Genomic DNA, 23,549 nt, shown 5'->3' with positions numbered 1-23,549 from the left:
TTGATGTTTTAACGTGAAATCGACACAAATGAGCATCCTCTCAAATAGAACACACCAAACTCACTTGATCACAACTTGTGATCCCTGTTTTCGTGCTGGGCCTCCAGGCATTGTTGGAAGTTTTGAGGTCCAGACCACTTGGGATGACGTACTTAACAACGCGGGCACCCTGTGGAAACAAATGAAGAGTTTTTCAAATAAAACAGCAGCAGAAAAACATGAAAGTGACAATACTGTAAAGTGGACACCGCACCTGCTCCAAAAATGATAATATTAATAATAATAATCATCTATCTATAATTCCAGTAATCTCTGTGTGTTTGTATGTGTGTATGTGTGTGTGTATGTTTGTCTGTGACCGCTGTTTCTCGACAACTTCCGGTCCGATATACTTGAAACTTGCCAGGTATATTGCTGGGGACCCGAGGATGTGCCTTTTCAAGGTTTGAAATTAATCGGACAAGTACTTACCGAGCTATGGCGATTTAGCCGTTCGCCGTTCGCTTTGGCGTTGCGAATGGACCAAACCATTCATGTAAATAGAGGGGGGGGGGGGGTTCTGTGGTCGTTCGCTTTGGCTTTGCGAATGGACCAAACCATTCATGTAAATAGAGGGGGGGGGTTCTGTGGTTGTTCGCTTTGGCTTTGCGAATGGACCAAACCACTCATGTAAATAGAGGGGGGGGTTCTGTGGTCGTTGCGAATGGACCAAACCATTCACATCGAATCATCGAATCACATCGAATGGACCAAACCGTTCGCTTTGGACCAAACCATTGCATGTAAATAGAGGGGGGGGTTCTGTGGTCGTTGCGAATGGACCAAACCATTCATGTAAATAGAGGGGGGGGTGGTTCTGTGGTCGTTACTGCCACGTGGTTTCAAAGTTTTTTTTTGTTGTTGTTGTTTGCACGCATGTTTTTTTGCACCCACGTACGGGCACGCCCTAGGATGTTTACACACACACACCCCTACACAAATTTTTTTTTTTTTTTTTTTTGGCAAGGAACGGGCACCCACGTACGGGCACGTCCTAGCTTATATATAGTACGGGCATGCCCGAGTAATAATAATCATAATAAATGAGAGAAGAAAGGAAAGTTTGATGTTTTAACGTGAAATCGACACAAATGAGCATCCTCTCAAATAGAACACACCAAACTCACTTGATCACAACTTGTCATCCCTGTTTTCGTGCTGGACCTCCAGGTATTGTTGGAAGTTTTGAGGTCCAGACCACTTGGGACGACGTGCTTAACAACGCGAGCACCCTGTGGAAACAAATGAAGAGTTTTTCAAATAAAACAGCAGCAGAAGAACATGAAATTGACAATACTGTAAAGTGAACACCGCACCTGCTCCAAAAATGATAATATTAATAATAATAATCATAATAATCATCATAATCATCATAATAATAGCAATCATCCAATTTATCACTGGAGAAGTCTTTGTTTGTGTGTTTGTTTGTGTGTTTGTCTGTTTGTGTGTTTGTTTGTGTGTTTGTTTGTGTGTTTGTCTGTTTGTTTGTCTGTTTGTGTGTTTGTCTGTTTGTGTGTTTGTTTGTTTGTGTGTTTGTTTGTGTGTTTGTTTGTGTGTTTGTTTGTGTGTTTGTTTGTTTGTGTGTTTGGTGTTTGTTTGTGTGTTTGTTTATTTGTTTGTCTGTTTGTGTGTTTATTTCTGTGTTTGGTGTTTGTTTGTGTGTTTGTCTGTTTGTGTGTTTGTTTGTTAGTGTGTTTGTTTGTGTGTTTGTTTGTGTGTTTGTCCATTTGTGTGTTTGTTTGTGTGTTTGTCCATTTATGTGTTTGTTTGTGTGTTTGTTTGTTTGTTTCTTTGTGTTTGTCTGTTTGTTTGTGTGGTTGTCTGTTTGTGTGTTTGTTTGTTTGTGTGTTTGTTTGATTGTTTGTTTATTTGTTTGTCTGTTTGTGTGTTTGTTACCTCCGCCACCAAAGGTGGATGGAGATTATATTTTCACCCCTGTCTGTCTGTCTGTCTGTCTGTCCGTTTGTCAGTTTGTCTGTCCGTTTGTGAACAAGATATCTCAAAAATTTGTGGATGGATGCGGACGAAATTTGTCAGAGACGTGAGCAGGACGAAATTATTAGATTTTGGTGAAGCTCCGGATCCAGCTACTATAATTTTTAAGCGATTCTTCACCATCGGGAGATTGGGCCAAAAATGCTACAAAGCCGGATTTGTCAAAAAGTTGTGGACGGATGATTTTGATTAAATGCGATTCTGTATTGTGATTTTCTGGTCTACTCTGGGATACAAAACGTGACCTGTTCACCTTGCGGAGGTATGTCTCTACTGAGTGCAGTTATAGTTTGTTGTACACCGCACATTTCTTATGTCATCTCCAGGCATTGCAAAACGTCATTGCCGGGCACCGAAGGGGGCTCGGCAGTGACGCACGCTGAAAGGGAGTACTCAGTTTTCACTCTGGTTGTTTGTTTTCTTGGTTGTTGAACACCGCACCTTTCCTATGCCATTTCCAGGCATTGCAAATCGTCATTGCCGGGCACCGAAGGGGGCTCGGCAGTGACGCATGCTGAAAGGGAGTACTCAGTTTTCACTCTGTTGTACACCGCTCCTTTCCTATGCCATCTCCAGGCATTGCAAATCGTCATTGCTGGGCACCGAAGGGAGCTCGGCAGTGACGAACGCTTTTTTTTTTTTTTTTTTTTTTTTTTTTTTTGTATACAATATCGAGGCTCGTGAAAGAGCGAACATTAATCACACAGAAAGACAAACCGACACATAAAACATATAACATAGGGAGCGGTAGACAAGATGGGGAGAGAGGGGGGAGGACACAAACACAACATTTGAGAGCAGGGACCGAGAGACATGGAGACATCGAGAGATCTGAGAGAGGGCGAGGGCTTTGGGGGGAGGGGGGGGCGTGGGAAGGGGGCAGTGGGAGAGGTATAAAACATATGGACACTGCCAGGACTTCCAGGAAAGAAGTTGGAATTTCAAACAAGGTGGATCTGGGGTGAATTAGCGGGGGTAGAAAAGATCAAGGTTTTGGATGGGGGAAGATAAGAGATGGTGGTGAACAGCTGTTTTAAAGACCTGGAGGGAGGAGTGGGATTGAAGGGAGTGAGGGAGTTTGTTCCAGAGGCGGGAGAAAAGAGGAATGAAAGAGTGAAGGTGAGCGGAGAGCCGAGATTTCGGCAGTTTAACCATCAGAGGGTTGCTGGCAGATCTTGTGCGACCTGTAGGAATATTTGGGGGACAGAGCACAGAGAGAGCTGGGGGTGCAAGGCCGGAGAGGAGTCGGTAGAAGACAGAAAGACCACCTACCTGCCTGCGGTGAGTGAGTGAAAGGCCCTCAGAGATAGCTTCATCGCGGGAGATTCCAATAATTCTGAAAGCTTTGGTTTCAACAGCGTGAAGCCGAGCTAGGTGTGAGGCAGGAGCACCGGCCCATAGGGGAGAACAGTATTCCATTGAGCTGCGGATGAAAGCCTTGTATGTGGTGAGGAGCTCAGGTGTGCCGAGGAAGGACTTCGCACGACGGAGGATGCCCAGTCGGCGACTGGCTTTGGAGGCCAGCTTGGAAATGTGGTTTTCCCAAGAAAGATCATGGCAGATAGTGAGACCCAAAATCTTGAGCGACAGAACTTCTTGGAGAGGATTGTTGAGAAAGTAGATGGGAGGGTTGTCCAGTCGATCTTTTCGGAGAGACATAGTAAGAGTGTGAGATTTGTCAGGATTGAAAGACATGTTCCACTTGTTTGACCAGTCTGTGATTTTGTCCAGGTCTTCAGAGAGTGAGGAGGCAGCAGACTGCCGATCTGAGGGAAGAGGAATGGAGCGGCAGAGAGTGGAGTCATCAGCAAAGAGATAGAGAGGATTTTCGAGAGAGTCAGAGAGATCATTGATGAAGACCAGAAAAAGCACGGGGCCCAGAACACTGCCTTGGGGAACTCCAGCCTGAACAGGAAGAGGAGATGAGAGAAACCCATTCAGGGCCACACGTTGACGACGACTAGAGAGGAAGTCCGCCAGCCATGCGTGGAGATTTCCATGGATACCAAAGGAGGAGAGTTTGGTGAGCAGAGCGGGGTGCCAGACCGTGTCGAAGGCACGTGATATGTCGAGGGAGACAGCTCTAATTTCCTGTTTGGCATTGAGGACCTCCATCCATTGTTGAGACAGCAGAAGCAGCATGTCCAGAGTAGAGTGACCTGGTCTGAAACCAAATTGATGATCAGAGATCAAGCCATTGGAGAAGAGGAAAGATTTCATATCAGAAGCAATGATGGATTCCATGACTTTGCTGATAATTGGGAGAAGGCTGATTGGTCTGTAGTTGCTAGGATCTGTTTTTGCACCTTTTTTGTGCAAAGCGGTGATGTTGGCTGATTTCCAAGCAGATGGCAGTTGACCTTGAGCAAAAGAGAGGGTGAAGAGAACAGAGAGAGGGTGAGATAGAGCAGCAGAGCAGGATTTTAGGACCCGTGGGCTGATGCCGTCGGGTCCAGTTGCAGAATCAGAGTCGAGGGTTGACAGAAACTTTTCCACCTTGTCAGGAGGAAAGGACACGGAGTCCAGGAGCAGCAGGGTACGACTGGGTATGGTGGGTACAGAGAGGGATGGGTTTGGGACACAAGATTTAGAGGCAAACACAGAGTTGAGGCATTCAGCTTTTTCACGTGCGGAGTCAGCTGTGTAGCCGTTTGAGGTAAGGGAGGGGATGGAGGGGGAACAAACACCAGAAACGGATTTGACCAGACGCCACCAGGATTTGGAAGAGGGAGACAGATAAGAGAGTTCGGTCTTGAGAACGGAGAGATATTGTTTCCTGGCTCTCCTGAGGGTGGACACACACTTGTTTCGGGCTTTGTGAAAGGAAATGAGATTTCCTTCCGTTGGATTTGCTTTCCAGGAGACGAAGGCAAGTTGTTTCTGGGCAACAGCCTCACCACAAGATTCCGTGTACCATGGACGGGAGGAAGGGTATGACAACTGAAGACGAGATGGGATAAATCTGTGCATGAGAGAGAGCAATTTACTTTGGAAGAATTCCCAGGATGAGTTGATGTCAGAGGTGGTAGAGATGGGAGACCAGTCCAGATGATTGATGGCTGCTTGAAGACCGTGCCAGTTGGCCTGAGTGAAATGCCAGACTCGTCGACGCTGAGCAGGCTCCCTGAGGATGGTCAGAGAGATGTCCACTTTAACAAGGACATGATCAGATGTTCCGATCGGAGCAGAAGAAGAGCAGCAGACATTTTCAGGGAAGTTAGTCATAACCAAGTCCAGAAGAGAAGATGTTCCGTTGACTGAGATCCGGGTCGGGAAATTGACAGATTGTGTCAGTCCCAGTGAGTCGCAGAAGTCCTTTGCTGAGGAGCCATGGCTGGTGAGAGAGGTACCCACACCCAGCCAACTGGCATGATGACAGTTGAAATCACCACATATGAGGAAGAGAGAGTTGGGATGACTAGATAGAAGTTGGTCCATATCATCAGACAGCGAGATGTAGATGGAGTCATCACTGTTTGGTGGACGGTACAACACACATATGAACAAGAGGTGGGAGCGAAGGGGAAGCCGTAGCCAGAGGTATTCCTGGGGGTGAGGTGGAGAGAGTGCAGTGCAGGGCGAGTGAGGAAGAGAGTTTTTGATAAAGATAGCAACCCCGCCTCCAGGACGAGGCTCAGGTCTATCATACCGGAGGAGGGAGTAGCCCGGGAGAGATACTATGGAATCAGAGACATCATAAAGGAGGAAAGTTTCTGTTAAGCAGATCACGTCTGGTTTGACAGAAGCAACCTGTATGGAGAGATCGGTTAAGTTTGAACGAAGGCCCCGGATGTTTGAGGTCCATACCGTTAATGAAGAGGAAGGGGGAGCATCAGATACAGAACAGGGGGGAGGAGGGGTAGGGTAAGATGTGGAAGAGGTGGAAGAGGTAGGGAGAGCTGTTGAAGGTGTGTCAGAGATTTCAGAATAGCTCGGAGAAAGGGAAGGATGGGGCGGACAAAAGGTTTGATGGTGATTGGGTGAGCCACAATGAGGTGTTATTTGAGGAGGGGGAAGAGCGAGGCAGAAGGTTGGGGGAGATGGAGGTGAGAGTTTGAAGGGGGAAGAAGCGGGGAGGACGCTTTGAGGAGGGGGAGTGAGCGGGGGGAAATTGAGAAGCAATGAGGGTGGGGAGATTTGAAGGGGAGGGGTGAGGGGGGAGTTTGGGAGGGAAGGGACAAGGGGAGGGATTTGAAAGGGATGGGATATGGGGGAGATTTGGAGGGGAGGGGTGAGGCAGGATTCTAGGAGGGGAGGGGCGAGGGGGCGTCTTGGCGGGGAGGGGTGAGGGGGTAGTTTAGGAGGGAGGGGGCAAGGGGGGAGATTTGAAAGGGATGGGTGATGGGGAAGATTTGGAGGGGAGGGGTGATGGGGAAGATTTGGAGGGGAGGGGTTATGGGGAAGATTTGGAGGGGAGGGGTGAGATTGGATTTTTGAAAGTGTACGATTTATGGGAAACGAACATTTATTGCAAAATGAGTTTCTTGTGACCTTCGAGTTAAAAATACGTTTAAGGACGCTGGATGGAGGATGGAGTGCAGGAGAGTTTAGGGAATGTAGAACAAAGGCACTATAGGAGATGGATATTTTTTTTGGGATGAATTGATTTGGTGAGCAAGTCGAAAGCAGCCTTTTAAAGAAGAAGAAGAAAAAGGTGTTATAAAATATGACGGAATACATAACTTGAGGGGAAAGTGTAAACATTGAAGGTTAATGAGTGAAAACTATCTGGGGAAATGGGGGAGAAACACGTGGTCGAAGAACGAACGAACGAATAAGAATGAATAAACGAATGAGAACAGAGAAGGAAATGTTTTTTTTTTTTTTTTTTTGAGTTGAGATTTACACAAGGAAGTAGGCTATGGGTGAAAAGCCTGGGAATACAGAGAACGAAAGTTATTGGATCACAAACGACGGACCACTGAGAGAAAAACAAAGCCTCAAGGTTGTACAGTGCACACTGTACAAGGCCTTGCTCACGACACGGCAAACAGACGATCAATTTATGAAAGATAAACACCGAGAAACAACCAAAGTTGCACACAATAACTTCACACACCGAAAGATAAATACAGTTTCGACGAAATACAATTGTGAACAGACTTAACTTCGAAAAACGTGGAGACCGTTTGGAGCTTCGAAAATCCCTGCCGCCGTCTCCAAGATCTCGCGAGATCGAGATCATGTTGTGATCAAGAACGCTGAAAGTGAGTACTCGGTTTTCACTCTGGTTGTTTTCTTGTTTTCTTTCTTGTTTGTTTGTCCAGACCAGTGTTTCCCAACCTGTGGTACACGTACCACTAGTGGTACGCGAGGGCCTTCCAGGTGGTTCGCGACAACCTTTAAAAAAAATGATTTGGCCTGATAATTTTTTTATTTCTGATTTCTGATATATTTCATGATTTCCGATGTGCTGTGAGCAAAGTTATGCCCCGCATCGACCAGCTGGTGGAGAAGAAACAGATGCAGCCCTCGCATTAAATTGAAATAAGCCTGATATCTTATCGAATTGAGTTTTTCTGGAACCAGGTGGTACGCGGATTGGGTTTTTCTGAAACCAGGTGGTACGCGGCGACGGTACGGGACCTCCAAGTGGTACTCGATCAGAAAACGGTTGGGAAACACTGGTCCGGACGATATCTCAGCCATCCTTTGAGCTAGGAAGCTGAAATTTCGGCACAGTAGTGAGCAAGTCCGTTGTCAAAAATATTATTTTTTTGTTTTTTGATTAATCAATTAATTGAGGAGTTATTTAATTATTAGCGATTAATTAAGTACTTATTTAATTAATTAAATTTCCTTTCTCTTCTGACCATTAACTCAGGCACCTTTTGAGTTAGGAAGCTGATATTTGGACATGCCAATGACCAGGTGATTTGGCTGCAAAGGCTATTTTTGATTTATTAATTAATCAATCAATTAATCGATTAATTATTTAATTATTCGATTAATGACTAAAAAATTTTTTTTTTATAAGTTACATATTCTGATGAAATGGTGGTGGTTTATGTGTTCTCTGACCGAATTGATTAATAATTTAATTTGTTTATTATTATTATTCATTTATTAATTTATTAATTATTTAATTATTTAATTATTTGATTCATGACAAAAAAAATTTTTTTTTTAAAGTTACAGATTCTGATGAAATGGTGGTGGTTTATTTGTTCTCTGACCGAATTGATTTATAATTTAATTTTTTATGATTATTATTTATTTATTTTCATTATTAATCATTTATTTATCTTCTTTCTCATTTGGCCAATATCTCAGGCACCTTTTGAGCTCAAAAGCTAATATTTGGACATGAGTGACCAAGTGATGTGGCTATCAAGGATATTTTTGATTTATTGATTAATAAATTATTAATTAATCAATTAATCAATTAATGGATTAATTATTTGATTAATGACAATTTTTTTTTTTCTTCCCAGTTACAGATTCTGATGAAATGGTGGTGGTTTATGTGTTCTGTGACCGAATTGATTGATAGTGCAATTTTTAAATGATTATTATTTATTTATTTTCATTATTAATCATTTATTTATTTTCTTTCTCATTTGGCCAATATCTCAGGCACCTTTTGAGCTGGGAAGCTAATATTTGGACATGACAGTGACCAAGTGATGTGGCTATCAAGGATATTTTTGATTTATTGATTAATCATTTAATCGATTAATTATTTATTGGTGAATCAATTAATTATTTAATTTTTTATTAATGACTTATTTAATTAAATTTCTAAAAGATACATCTTCGGATGAACACGAGTGGTTTAGTTATGCTATTAGCCAATTGATTAAGAAAATAATTTGTGATAATCTTTTATTGATTTTAATTCTACAATTAATCAATCAATTAGCGTACACCTCTCCCTCCCAATGCAGCCTCGATGAGGTGCACTGCGGTATTGTCGGGCGCCAGAGGCGCCCCGGCAATGCCGCGCTGTAGGATATTTAATTATTTGGCATGGGGGCGGTGTACTTTGAATGTATCTGTACTTGTCTTTCTTTCTTGTCAATCAATTAATCAATTAATCGATTAATTATTTAATTATTCGATTAATGACCAAAAAAATTTTTTTTTAAGTTACAAATTCTGATGAAATGGTGGTGGTTTATGTGTTCTATGACCGAATTGATTAATAATTTAATTTTTTAATGATTTTTATTCATTTATTTTCATTATCAATCATTTATTTATTTTCTTTCTCATTTTGCCAATATCTCAGGTACCTTTTGAGCTCAGAAGCTAATATTTGGACATGAGTGACCAAGTGATTTGGCTGCAAAGGCTATTTTTGATTTATTAATTAATCAATTAATCGATTAATTATTTAATTATTCGATTAATGACCAAAATTTTTATTTTTTCAGTTACAGATTCTGATGAAATGATGGTGGTTTATGTGTTCTGTGACCGAAATGATTGATAATTTAATTTTTTAATGATTTTTATTTATTTATTTTCATTATTAATCATTTATTTATTTTCTTTCTCATTTGGCCAATATCTCAGGCACCTTTTGAGCTGGGTAGCTAATATTTGGACATGAGTGACCAAGTGATGTGGCTATCAAGGATATATTTGATTTATTGATTAATCATTTAATTATTCGATTAATGACCCAAATTTTTTTTTTTCAGTTACAGATTCTGATGAAATGGTGGTGGTTTATGTGTTCTGTGACCAAAATGATTGATAATTTAATTTTTTAATGATTATTATTTATTTATTTTCATTATTCATCATTTATTTATTTTCTTTCTCATTTGGCCAATATCTCAGGCACCTTTTGAGCTGGGTAGCTAATATTTGGACATGACAGCGACCAAGTGATGTGGCTATCAAGGATATATTTGATTTATTGATTAATCATTTAATCGATTAATTATTTATTGATTAATCAATCAATTATTTAATTTTTTATTGATGACATATTTAATTACATTTCTAAAAGAAACATCTTCGGATGAAGCACTAGTGGTTTAGTTATGCTATTAGCCAATTTATTAAGAAAATATTTTGTGATAATCTTTTATTGATTTTAATTATACAATTAATCAATCAATTAGCGTACACCTCTCCCTCCCAATGCAGTCTCTATGAGCTGCACTGCGGTATTGTCGGGCGCCATGGGCGCCCGGACATGCCGCGCTGTAGGATATTTAATTATTTGGCATTGGGTCGGTGTACTTGAATGTATCTGTACTTGTTTGTGTGTTTGTTTGACATCCATGCACTCCTGAACCACTGGACAGAATGAGTTGAAAACCTTTGGTTGTATGAAGGGTGTGCACAGGAAAGTTTTAGAGGGTAAAAACAATTCAGTCCCCAGGGTTCAGGGTGGACGTGTACACCAATTCTCTCTATGTAAATGTTTATCGTGTCGCGCCTCCTGGTGGTGAAAGTCGATATTACAAGTTAGACTAAAATACGCCATTTTCGACGGAATTAACCCGAACCTGAGGACGAGTTCTTCACCAGTAAATATCGTGTTCCAAAGTAAAACCAGATTGGAAAATGATTCGAATGTTCAGAAATGCGAGTTGGTTTCCGTGTTTTGATGACTGCCCAACAATGTTGTTTTTAACCTTTAAAGTTACCCCATAAACTGTTATCATAAACATTGTCAACCCATAAGCATTGTCAACCCATAAAGAGCGTTGGGCCACTATCCTCCAGTAAATGAGTTTAAACTGACGTCAACCAAAAGAACGAATCATGACTTTTCTTACAATGTGTAATTCCCAGGTAACTTATGGAAATCTTGCTTCTAATTGGTGGAGAAAAGCCGTTAACAAAAAGCATTTATGGCCGAACGAGCAGTAAATGGAGCACTTCATGGGTTAACTGTAGTATTTGTGTTGGCTTCTTGAGATTGTGCTGCGGTACCTTATTTGGCTGTGATCGATACACCTGCTGCTGGTTCTTTCGGCACACCTGTTCCTTCTCTTTCAATTTCTCCATCCACTTGAACAGCTCGTACATCGCTTTCATGGCGTTGTGGTTTTTAACGGCCACGTCTCTCCAGCGGTTGTCTCGATCCTCCAAATCCGTCTCCAGCTGCGTCACCTGCAAGTGATTAAAACACATAAGACACATCAAGGGAAACATTATCTTCAACTCTTTGGTATCTGCTCTTTTGTGTTCACCAGTTACACATTGCAGAGCAAGTCCCACATTGTTTGATAACGGTTGCTCACCTGTTGATGGTAATCAACATCCTGGTGCTCCTGCCTCTCTCGCTGTTCTTGCTGCTGCTGTTCCAATGCAGCAAACCTGCTGCTCAGGTGTGATTGATGCCCTGAAAGTCCTTCAAATTGGACAGCGAGCCCATGGTGTTTATGCTCATTTGCTTTCAACAGCTCAGGTAGCAGGTCGACCTGTGCGACAGAAACATGACGGTGTCATTGACAGGAAAGTTTGTTTTCTGTTCTACTTTCAATCAACAGTCTTCCACTTGTGAAAGTCTCATGAGCAGCATGAATCCTACAAGGTGTTAAAACTCATCAGAACATGTGCAGGTGAGCATGATGTTCACCACCTTGGCCATCTGTAATCCAACATGTTGGATAACGGTTCTTTACCTGTTGGCAGCTCTCAACGTTCTTCTGTTGCTGCTCCTCATGTTGTTGTTGCTGCTCCTCGAGCTGAAGTTCCACTTCCGACAAGGTGCTGGAAACTTTCGTGAGATCCGCCGAAAGTTCGTTGTTTTTCACGGTGATCTCATCGAATTGATCATCTTGCATGATCAAGCGTTGTGAAAGAACCTCGACCTGTGTGGTAGAAACATGACAGTGTAATCAACAGTTAAAGTTACTGTTTTCTGATCTACACATAATCAATACTTTATGGAGGTGTCTTCTCAAGTCTAAAGTGGGATCAATTCTGGTTTCAGTGCAAAGTTCACATGGAATCACACTAAATACGCCATTTCGTGTCTGATCTGATGAATTTTTGACGCCAACACATTCTGTCGTTACTTATCCAAGACCAATCTCAACCAAACCTGACAGGATGACGAAGGGTTGCACAATGACGGTTGTAGCACATTCATTTGCCCCGCTCCCCAAGGGGGTTTTCTCCCCCCGGGCGAGTTTCCCCGCCATTGCCGTCAATGGGGTTGAACGTTGAGGTGTATATAAATGTTAAATTAGCTTTATCGTGGCGTTTTTCCAAAGAAGATTTATCGTGGCGTTTTTCCAAAGACGCTTTTAATAACAAAATTAATGATAATCGCATATTATTGATGCTAATACAAAATAATATTCATACTAATAATGTCCGACTTCCCCAAGGTGTTTTTCCTGCAGTGATAACGTGTATAAATATCTTATTGCTATAATGGCGTTTCTGTGTGAATTGTGATCAACAGCTTCTACTGGAAGTAAAAATACTAGTACCGACTGCAAAGCCGCAATGAGCTGGCGAAGCCAAAGCCTCTTGCCACTATTTTACCCATCACTATGGTATCAGTAGGTTAGGTAGTTGATAGTAGGTCGGTGTAGGTACCGTACCTGGTATGACTTGGTAAAAGAGAAGAGCAGACAGTCCTCCCCAATACCTGCATACAATAAATGTCACAAGAAGCTTAAGGAAGTAACTATACGATGTGCTAGCTTAAGGCCTATTTTAAGAAATTTTAACTGGGCTTAACATACGTTTTCACAGTATGTGTGTAGTCTTCTAACTTCAGTCGCTGTCAGGACTGGTTCTCTCCGGGCACTGCGGCTTCCTCCACCAGAAGAAGTTAGCTTGCAGTGATGAATTCGGTGAATTCCGTCTCAACTTCGGATATTTCCGGCCGTGACAAACTATCCGTATTTCTAAACTAAATATGTAAACGCTTATACCGTATTTCTGGCCGTGAAAAACTATCCGTATTTCTAAACTAAATATGTAAACCGCTTATACCATATTTCTGGCAGTGAAAAACTATCCCCGACGACCACGAGATTTCTAAAAAATAATTCTTCGTCAATTTTAGAATATTGGATGCCGATTTCACCCTCCGAAACACGTAATAAGCTTTGAAATTTTCCTTTTTCAAATGCTCGAATCTCATTGGTTTTGGTGTTTGGTGACGATTTTCGGTGAAGATAACGAGGTTGGTCTTAACGTATTTTAATTACAAATTAGAGGTTCATGAGATGGTGAATCAAAGAAAGACGGGTGAAACAAACTCATATTGAACTTTTTCGCAATTGGTTTATGCAAACTTCCGCATCCGGTCAATGGCGGCCTCCAGTGCGTGATTTGGTTTTAGAAATATTTTTTCAAATGCTCGACTCTCATTGGGTCCGGTGTTTGGTGACGCGTTTCGTTGAAGATAACCAGGCCCGTGTGGGCCGAGGTTGGTCTTAAAGTATTTTAATAATAAATTAGAGGTGCATAAGATTGTGAATCAAACAATGACGGGTGAAAGAAATTCCTATTGAACGTTTTCAATTTGTTATGCATACTTCCGCATCCGCAAGATGGCGGCCTCCATTGCGCTTCGGAATTCTCAAGCCAAGGCATAATCAGGTTTTCGACATAATACGTACGCGTTTATTGACAACACCGGCTTCGCCGGCTATTATGAACTACAAACACGTGTGATTAACTTTTTAAACAGTCGCTAATGCTCTTTAAAACACTAAATTAAGAAATTTGGAGGAATCCCAACATCCGTGAAGTAAGGTTTACTTACAGAACTGAGCGAAGATCTACTGTACTCTAAATAACCCACAAATGTTGGGTTAATAACATGGCCTTTCCTGGCGCTAACGTGGCGTTTTTCGTAGTGAACTTTTGAAACAAGCTCCTTCTGTTTAACGCGAAACTGAAAGGGACAAGCTCGGGCTGTGCTCCTTTACCAAGCAGCTAGCTCGCGCTTGCCAAGCCAGCCGTTCCTTCACGGTTTTGAATGGAGTGCTTGCTTAAATGCTTAAACCACTTGACGATCTCTCCACAAGAAGCTTGGTAAATGAACACACACCCAATGTTCTTGAGACCCGACCATAGATCGACTGTAATCGAAATACCCCAAAGAGGAATGACCCTTCCTGGCTCTCCTGTAGTTAGCAGGTGGACTAGTTTCACAAATCTCAATCAACAGTCTTCCATTTGTGAAAGTCTCAAGAGCAGCATGAACCGTGCAAGGTGTTAAAACTCATCAGAACATGTGCAGGTGAGCATGATGTTCACCACCTTGGCCATCTGTAGTCCCACATGTTTGATAACGGTTATTTACCTTTTGGCAGCTCTCAACATTCTTCTGTTGCTGTTCCTCATGTTGTTGTTGCTGCTCCTCGAGCTGAAGTTCCACTTCCGACAAGGTGCTGGAAACTTTTTTGAGATCCGCCGAAAGTTTGTTGTTTTTCACGGTGATCTCATCGAATTGATCATCTTGCATGATCAAGCGTTCTGAAAGAACCTCGACCTGTGTGGTAGAAACATTGCGCTCACGAAGAGACAGAAATAGCATAATGAAGATAATAATTCACACATACAAGCAACGATAATTATAATTGGTTGGTAATTAGTGGTAATTAGTGGATTCCAGCTCTAATTGGTGTTCCTTTTTCTGTCCCTTCTGCAGCTCTCGTTTCGCTAGCAATGCATCTTTTTCTTCCTTTCCCTGATTCTCTTCTTCCTTTACTCCTTGCATCTCCTCTTCTTCCTTTTATTGAAACTCCTAGTCTCGGCAGAGCAGATATTTGGCCACATTGCTGGTCAGGTCACCACTCCAGCTCAGCGTACGAAGTTGGGGCAGGAATTTGAAATGTGTTCAGGTTGCCAGCGATAGTTTGCCTCCTCTTTGTGAAGTACATCGTGGGATCTTTAATGTCCACCAACTAATTCCGGCATACGGATGACCAGTTTAACGTCCATCCGAAGGACGACACACACATTGATGAATCACAGGGCCTATGAAACACCGGAATGACAGTTTATAGCTGGGTTGGGATTCAAACCCAGGCTAGACAGCTCACACCAACGACTAAGATATCTCATGGGAACTAAAAAGGAAGAAATAATTGGAATAATAAATAAATGGAGTAATACCACCAATTATGTCATCACGTAATTATAGCACCACCGACTTGCGTCGCCTCAACTCACACGTACATCACTTGATAAGACTGAACTTTTATTCTCGAACGTTTTCAGAACTTACAAGACTGATAGAAACACCATAATACATCACAAAGTACAAAATTGGGAAATCGCAAAATCGTCGACAGAACGACTGTACGTTTGTGAACTTGAAACTTGTACCAAGTTTGATTTAAATCCATTCAGAAGATCTCAAGAATCACATTTTACCTGACAATGACCTCTGACCTCACTAAAATCACAAAATCACCTCAATTCTCACATTTGATGCCAAAATATAAGAAGTTCATCTTTGCATCATAATATATACTTGTACCAAGTTTGGGCAAAATCCCATTGCCGGTTCACAAGTTAGAACAGCAAAAGATTTTTTCCGAAACAGGACCTCTGACCTCTTCCCCCCAAAATTTAATCGGTTCATGTTTACATCATTATAATACCTGCACCAAGTTTGATTTAAATCCCATCAGCTGTTCTCAAGTTATCACATTTTTACCTGGCGTGACCTCTGAACTTTAATTTGTTGATGCCACAATCCAATCAGTTCATGTTTGTATCATAAACACTAACACCAAGTGTGTTCAAAATCCCATTACTGGTTCAGGAGTTGGCGCAGCAACATAATTTTTTACTTAACATGACCTGTGACCTTTGACCTCTTGACCAGAAAATCTAATCAGTTCATCTTTACATCATTATACATACCTGTGCCAAGTTTGAATTAGATCGCTTCAGTCATTCTCAAGTTGTAGACCTATCACAGATACCTTTTGACCCTTTAACCTCTTGACGCCAAAATCAAATAATTTAATCTCAGCATCATAATACATCCTTGTATCAACTTTGGGCAGATCACATCACTGGTTCACAAGTTATTGCGGTAACAGGATTTTACCAAACATGACCTCTGACCTTTCACCTCGTGACCCCAAAATCTAATCAGTTAATCTTTACCTCATTATACATACCTGCACCAAGTTTGACTAAGATCCCTTCAGCAGTTCTCAAGTTATCGCGGTAATGAAAACCTATCACGGACGGACGGACGGACAACCTGAAAACATAATGCCTCCGGCGACTTCGGTAACAGAGGCACAAAAAGGAAATTGAATGTCTTGCTTACCACCACCTGCTGTACCTCGTACTCTCCAAGATCAGGTCTGCAATAACTACCATCAATGGAAGTAGTCTCATCACCGGAAGTACTCTCATCACCGGAAGAACTCTCATCATCTTCACCATGACAGAGAGAAGATCCTGGAAAGAAGAGGAAAAATGAACATGAAACAGATATTGTGACAGAAAAAGATCAATGGACAGAATATCACTAAGTTCAGATATGGGGGAGATTGGGAGGGGAGGGGTGAGTTTGGAGATTAGGAGGGGAGGGGTGAGTTTGGAGGAGAGGGGAAATTGGGAGGGGAGGGTGGAGTTTGGATTGTAGAAAGTGTTGGACGGTTAGTGGAAAACGAACATTTATTGCAAAATGAGTGTTGCCTTGTTCAGTTACATTATCTGATACTAGTGATACCAGATGGTGAGTAATATCAGACCATCCCTGTTGCTCAAGGACTGGGGAGGAACTTTTAGATGTCAGGATGTATTTAGTTGATCCAGGTGATCCCAGTGCATTCTTACAGGCTGACTGGCCAAGTTCACACTGTACAGGTATTCCTAGTTGGTTGGGTATTCCGATTCTGACTGAATCCGATTCAATCATACACCATCGGGTGTTTACATGTCGGGATGCATGAACAGTGATGATCACTTGCTGATTGTTTGTCGTGAACCAAATGGACATCAAATTGAGGATTGTACAAAACTCTAAATTTCCATTCTCCATTCCATGAGACACAAGAGACACATTCTCTCGGGCCTCTGATCTGATGCCATATGATCTGAAGCCGCTCTGCATCACTGTGGATAAACCATCACCTCTCTGTAGCATGGCCGTCTGATTCTGAAGAGCTGGTGGTCGCGATGTGTGATGCTGCTGTGATTCCATGATCACCATAAGAGCATCCACTTCCGGGATCCCATCATTCCGTCTCCCGGTGCTTCTGCTCTTCGTGTAGTTTTTTCCCGTGCAGGCTGTGAATGAGTTAACAAAATCATTACCAGATGGAGTGGCAATTCCTCAAGTTAATTTAATTTTATTATTAGTGTACTTTCGTAAAATGTCCCCAATCTCAATTCCAGAAGCTTGAACTTACAGCATTTGTTGCGATGTCGGTGATTCTGGAAGCCATTTATGATCTGTAACACAAAGAGCAGCAAACAATACACATTAAGAGAGGACCTTGTGTCTTGGCATATTTTTGTTGGGTTGTTGTTTTGGGATATTTTAAAATTTAAAACCTGACATTTCTCAATCTTGACTGAGACTAATCACAAACCCCACGGTCTACTCCTCCACCAAGTAGCGATGGATCCTTGGGTATATGACCTCCTGCTGTTTAGCATCACTTGTTCAATCTGAGGTGTAATTCCGTTTGGGACTGCATTTTATCACTTGAACTTTTTCACCCAAAATAAACTCTGAAATGGTCTGTCAACGAGATTGTTAACCAAAGCCCATGAGCTTATATCACTTTTATACCTCGATGATGAGGCTGAGGAACACGACAAGTGTAATAAATTTTTGGTAATTCATCATCATTCCCATCTGCCAGTGTTGAGTGGCGGCTCGGTTGAAGTACTCGCTCCAGGAAGATGTTAGTCCTGTAAACAAGAGCAAAGAGAGTGTTAAAAGGCTTATTTCAACTTTCATTGATTCAAAGATACATACATCAATTAGGGGACAAGGATATTGATATAAACATCTGTGTACTTGAATGTGAATTACAAAGACATTGGTAGACAATGAACAATTCCATCGCACGAGGGACCTGAACACCTATCTTCCTTGGCAACATGAGCGAGGAGTTCAGATAAAGACCACCAGCAGATTAACCCAGAGAAAGTGGTTTCTTGGTTTCATTGTGCTTCAAATAATAGGAGATAAGTTATAAATGATCAAAACTAGACAAGGTAATTTACCCAAAGTTTTACCTGAAGAAAAGGTAATTTACCTGAAATTTGCCTGAAGAAGGGAACTTCCGCTTCCGGTTTTGCAGGCGAAGTTGTGTTTTTTCGAAGATCTCCACGCTCTCCATGCTATCAAAGTTAAGTAATTGTTCCCGTTTGTATTTTTGTCAAAACTGTATTTTTATGTCACGGTGTGTGTACCTACTGTGTGTCTCTAGGAAGATCTTGGTGTAAATCATGCACACCTGTATAAAATCGTCGGTTATTTCCTGCCGCGATTTTGAGGCCTGGTCTTTCAAGTTTACTGCCTTGAGGCCTTGTTGTCTTCTCTCAGCGGTCGATTGTGGTCCATTTATTTTCGTTCTCTCACAGTTTTTCCGAGTCTTCTTTTCACCCCATACTTCCCCCGAACATCTTACCCTTTGTTTAAAATCTTAATTAAAAAAATACATATATATACATTATTTATTTCCTTCTTTGTTCGTGTTCGTTCGTTCTTCCAACGTTTTCAAAAGGATCTCTGACTTGAAAATCACAAGAAACTAATTTTGCAATAAATGTTCGTTTTCCATTTATAATTGTCCAACACTTTCTAAAATCCAAACTCATCCCTCCCCTCATAAACTCCACCCTCGCCCCTCCCCTCCTAAACATCCCCCTCACCCCTCCTCTCCTAAACTCCCCCCTCACCATCCCCTCCCAAACTCCCCCCTCACCTCGCTCCTCCTAAATTACACCTTCACCCCTCTCCTTAAAAACTCCCCTCTCCCCTTCAAATCTCCCCACCCGACTTTTTTTTCTCCAATTCTCCCTTCTCCCCCCTCCTCCTCAAAGCGTCCTCCCTGCTTCCTCTCCCTTCCAACTGTCAACCTCCATCTCCTCCAACCTTCTTCCTCTCTCTGCCCCCCCCCCCCTCAAACAACACCTTGCTGTGCCTCACCCAATCACCATCAAACCCCTTGTCCTCCTCATCCTTCCCTTCCTCCAAACTATTCTGAAATCTCTGACACACCTTCAACAGCTCTCCCTACCTCCTCCTCCTCTTCCACATCTTACCCGACCCCCCCCCCCTCCCCTGTCCTGTATCCGATGCTCCCCCTTCCTCTTCATTAACGGTATGGACCTCAAACATCTGGGGCCTTCGCTCAAACTTGATTGATCTCTCCATTCAGGTTGCTTCTGACAAACCAGACTTGATCTGCTTAACAGAAACTTTCCTCCTTGAAGATGTCTCTGATTCCTTAATATCTCTCCCTGGTTACTCCCTCCTCCGGTATGATAGACCTGAGCCTTGTCTTGGTGGTGTGGTTGCTATCTTTATCAAAAACTCTCTTCCTCACTCGCCCTGCACTGCCCTCTCTCCATCTCACCCCCAGGAGTACCTCTGGCTACGGCATCCCCTTCGCTCCCACCGTTTTTTCATGTGTGTGTTGTACCGTCCACCAAACAGTGATGACTCCATCTACATCTCGCTGTCTGACAACATGGACCAACTTCTATCCACTCATCCCAACCGTCTCTTCCTCATATGTGGTGATTTCAACTGTCACCATGCCAGTTGGCTGGGTGTGGGTACCTCTCTCACTAGTCATGGCTCTTCAGCAAAGGACTTCTGCGACCAACGGGGACTGGCACAATCTGTCAATTTCCCGACCCGGATCTCAGTCAATGGAGTATCTTCTCTTCGAGACTTGGTTATGACGAACTTCACTGCAAATGTCTGCTGCTCTTCTTCTGCTCCAATCGGTTCATCTTACCACATGCTTGTTCAAGTGTAAGCTCTTTCACGAGCCTCGATCTTGTATACAAAAAAAAGAAGTGAATAAACATACTTACATTTGTGGTGTTCTGTTCAATGCGTGTGAATTCGATTCAATCTGCAATCTCATCATGTATGGCAAATAGAACAAAGATGAAAATGAACATAATGGAACATAATGACTTACCCTGAGAGAGTTTTGATATCCAGTTTGTTTTCCGGGGCTGCGTTAGAATAGAAAGAGCAACAATGTCAAAAAGGATAGGTTTTCACTCATCTTCTTCTTCGAGTTTGAGTCCTCGAGTCAAAGTTGTACTCTCTCACACAACAAGCGCACACAGATGCACTCATGCACACAGACGTGCACACACACCACAGGATGGTCTACCAGCCAATCTCCTCAGCCCAAGGGGTATCCACTCCATGCTGATGACAACCAGTGAGCCAGAAATATGTCCCTGGATTGATCCATTTCCTCAAGAGGTGGGCTCCTGATTTGCCAAATAAAAGCCTTCTGAAGGCGTCTAGGCTGATTGTTGCTACAGTTAGCGGTGTAGCAGCTGGTACTGTATCAGGCAGCGGTGGTTCTGTGTTTTATTACAAACTGCAACTGAACTGGTTTACCGGTTTAATGTTATATATAAATTTTAACCTTCATCCCAATATGGTATTTTATATCACGTACCTGGAGTCATCCATGCCATCTTACCTTCAAGAAAGGAACAAGGTTGAAGAGTCTTTTCAAGGGATGGTCGGAAAAACTTTGAGGTTTCTGGAGGACAGACACAAACAAAATATCTTGATGTACCATCTGCACTGCTAATCCCAGTGAACATGCAAATAAATAACAAGACGCAATCACGTCTCTCACCCACAATTGGAGGGTATAACCAATCCGCTCTCACCTAACCAATTACCCCAGGTGGCTAGGATTATCAAATAAATCAAGTCCCATGCTCTTCCAGCGAAGAAAGCTGCATCAAGTAACCAAGAAAAGCTACACACGGTTATAATCTCATACAAACATGGGAATCCCAATGCCCCCCCCCCCCCTCTCGAAACCATCTTATCTTCAAGAAGGGAACATAGTTGAAGAATCTTTCCCAAAGATGGTCAGAAAGACCTGGAGGCTCCTGTACGACAGACAGAGATAAACAAAACATCTTGTATCAGTCAAAGTGAATTTCCTGAATTGTGTTTTACTGTCGAAGGGAAAGTACCACCCGGAAATGTGTACGATGTAAACTCAGAGCTCGATACAAATTGTCCATCAGCTCTTTCTGATGCACATGTGGTCACTCAGAAGAACAACATTGGGACGATTGTACTTGACGAGATTGTTTATGTTTGTGGCGAATGATGTGTGGAGACCACAAGGTTTTAAAACACCACGTCATAAGCTCTGTCTGGACAATGTTATTATGTTGTGGAAGTGTGCGGTGGAAGAGATATCGACTCAGGAGATACAAAGTTATTCCACAGCCGACTCACCTGCCTTTCCCACTTCCCTACCTGTTTGTAAGGTTCCTGCTGGTGTCCTTTATCTCTGCTCTTTGAATTTTACCTCCTCTTATAAAACACTTGTGTACTGTTGCTTACACGGAAAATTTGTCACATATTGATGGAGTGTTGTTTGACGTCATACCTGAAACGTAACGAGGTTTACCAGACTCTCGGAGATGTATCCGAAATATCCTGGCAGCTTCTATATGAGAGATGGAAGCAAAAAACATTTTGGATCAGGAAAACTTATTTGGACCAATTGGTGGTGAAATCGGACACACACACACACACACACACACACACACACACACACACACACACACACACACACACACACACACACACACACACACACACACACACACACACACACACACACACACGACGAAGTCGGTTCGAAAAACTCAGCTCCAGCGAGGTGGAAACGAGCACTTGCACATTTTACCATCCACATGGAAGGTTTTCAAACCGCACCTTTAAACCAGGTAAAACGTACACGTAAATCTTCTCACTCGTTTAAGGCTCACCTGTTGAAGTCCTAGCAGGTAACCGAGGTTGAAGTAGAGCATGAAACAACAAATCAAAGCAACGAGAAAGAAACACGTCCTCGCCATCTTGAAGCAATGTTTCAAATGCGATAAATAACTGTCGCTCTGTGACGTCACACACTCATGCAGTCACGCCCATTGATGACTTCACAATGAAGGATTCTGTTGGCTGTCGGTTCTAATAGTCGAATTGAAGTCGAATTTCACCCCAAATCCACTTTTTTGAAATACCAACTTCTTTCCTGGAAGTTCTTGGTGTCCTTTCGTTTTATACCTATCCTGCCTCCCCCCAATCCCTCTCCCTCCCACACATCTCCCGATGTCCCTGCTCTCAAATGTTGTGTTTGTGTGCCTCCTCCCCTTCTCTCCCCATCTTGTCGACCGCTCCCCTTTTTATATACTTTGTTTGCTTGTTTGTTTGTTTGATAAATGTTAGCTCTTTCACGAGCCTCGACTCTGTATACAAAAACAAACCAAAAAAAAAATGGAATTTAATGTCGAGTATGTTCGTTAACCCATTGATGATGAGTGCTCGTCATTTGTTTCCGTATATTTTCCATTATAATTATTGTGTTATCGTGTTATTCCGTCATTTTAAAATTATTGTCACCATGGTTACCAGTCATTTCAGAGCCGGTCTATCCCTCTGCCGATGTAATGAATGTCTTCAGGACTGTCTATATATTATGTACGCATTTCTGCTAAATTTTACGAATCATGAGCTTTGGCAGGGCTGGGAGGATTGTACGTTCGTTATTATTATTGCCAAATGATGTTACTCTTATTATTGTTGTTAATATTATTAGTATTAATTATTATATACTTTGTTACAATGTTATGATTCTTTTTGTTGTTTATTTTGAATGACATGCCATGGAAGGACCTATTAAGCTGCTCTCTATACACCTGAACATGATGTGTGTTAAAAACATTGAAAGCCTAATCAACTCAGGAGGTCATAACGATCATTCTGTTGTATCACATTCCACATCAGAACGCTCAAGTAAAACTCCACAAAAAACATGGCACACACACACACAAAGGTGGATATATCGAGACCTGGCAGGAATCCGTTCAACCTCTGAAACCCGCATGTGGAGATAACAACCAACGTCACACACATTGACACACACACACACACAAACAGGACCATTCGGTTCAGAAAACTCAGCTCCAGCGAGGTGGGAACGAGCAGCTAGCTGTGCATGTCACCATCCACTTGGAAGCTTCGATTCTCAAACCACACTTCTAAACACGTTAAAACGTACACGTAAATCTTCCCACTCGTTTAAAGCTCACCTGTTGAAGTACTTGCAGGTAACCGAGGTTGAAGTAGAGTGTGAAACAGAAAAGCAAGGCAACGAGGAAGAAACACGTCCTCACCATCTTGAAGCAATGTTTCAAATGCGATAAATAACTGTCGCTCTGTGACGTCACACACTCATGCAGTCACGCCCATTGGTGACTTCATAATTAAGGGTTCTGATGGCTGTCGCTTCTAATAGTCGAATTGAAATGGAATTTAATTTCGAGTATGTTCGTTAACCCATTGATGATGAGCCCTCTTCATT

General features: G+C 42.3%; 1 protein-coding gene across 1 annotated transcript; it reads right to left on the bottom strand.

Annotated features, from left to right (window-relative positions):
* Positions 1 to 40: 40 nt before the first annotated feature.
* LOC144893051 (uncharacterized) lies at positions 41 to 21,999 on the bottom strand. The gene is made up of 14 exons (XM_078782666.1): positions 21,958 to 21,999; positions 21,573 to 21,632; positions 20,637 to 20,699; positions 20,115 to 20,151; positions 17,741 to 17,862; positions 17,355 to 17,397; positions 17,077 to 17,232; positions 16,265 to 16,398; positions 14,276 to 14,464; positions 11,628 to 11,816; positions 11,244 to 11,423; positions 10,933 to 11,112; positions 1,167 to 1,271; positions 41 to 169 (listed from the first exon to the last, which is right to left on the bottom strand). Exons 1-14 carry the CDS (start codon positions 21,997 to 21,999, stop codon positions 41 to 43), a joined length of 1,629 nt encoding a protein of 542 aa, XP_078638792.1.
* Between the last annotated feature and the right edge of the window lie 1,550 nt (positions 22,000 to 23,549).

The sequence above is a fragment of the Myxine glutinosa genome, chromosome 7, assembly GCF_964187855.1.
Source record: "Myxine glutinosa chromosome 7, kmMyxGlut1.1, whole genome shotgun sequence".
NCBI lineage: Eukaryota > Metazoa > Chordata > Myxini > Myxiniformes > Myxinidae > Myxine > Myxine glutinosa.
The sequence above is the reverse complement of the archived record's forward strand: the minus strand, read 5'-3'. Positions and strand labels throughout refer to the sequence as shown.

Coding starts and splice junctions, on each gene's coding strand:
- LOC144893051 (XM_078782666.1), bottom strand. CDS start 21,999: ATGCTCTACTTCAACCTCGGTTACCTGCTAGGACTTCAACAG. Junction 17,863..20,114: donor GATATCAAAACTCTCTCAGG/GTAAGTCATTAT, acceptor TCTTGTTTACAG/GACTAACATCTTCCTGGAGC. Junction 14,465..16,264: donor ACGAGGTACAGCAGGTGGTG/GTAAGCAAGACA, acceptor TCTACCACACAG/GTCGAGGTTCTTTCAGAACG.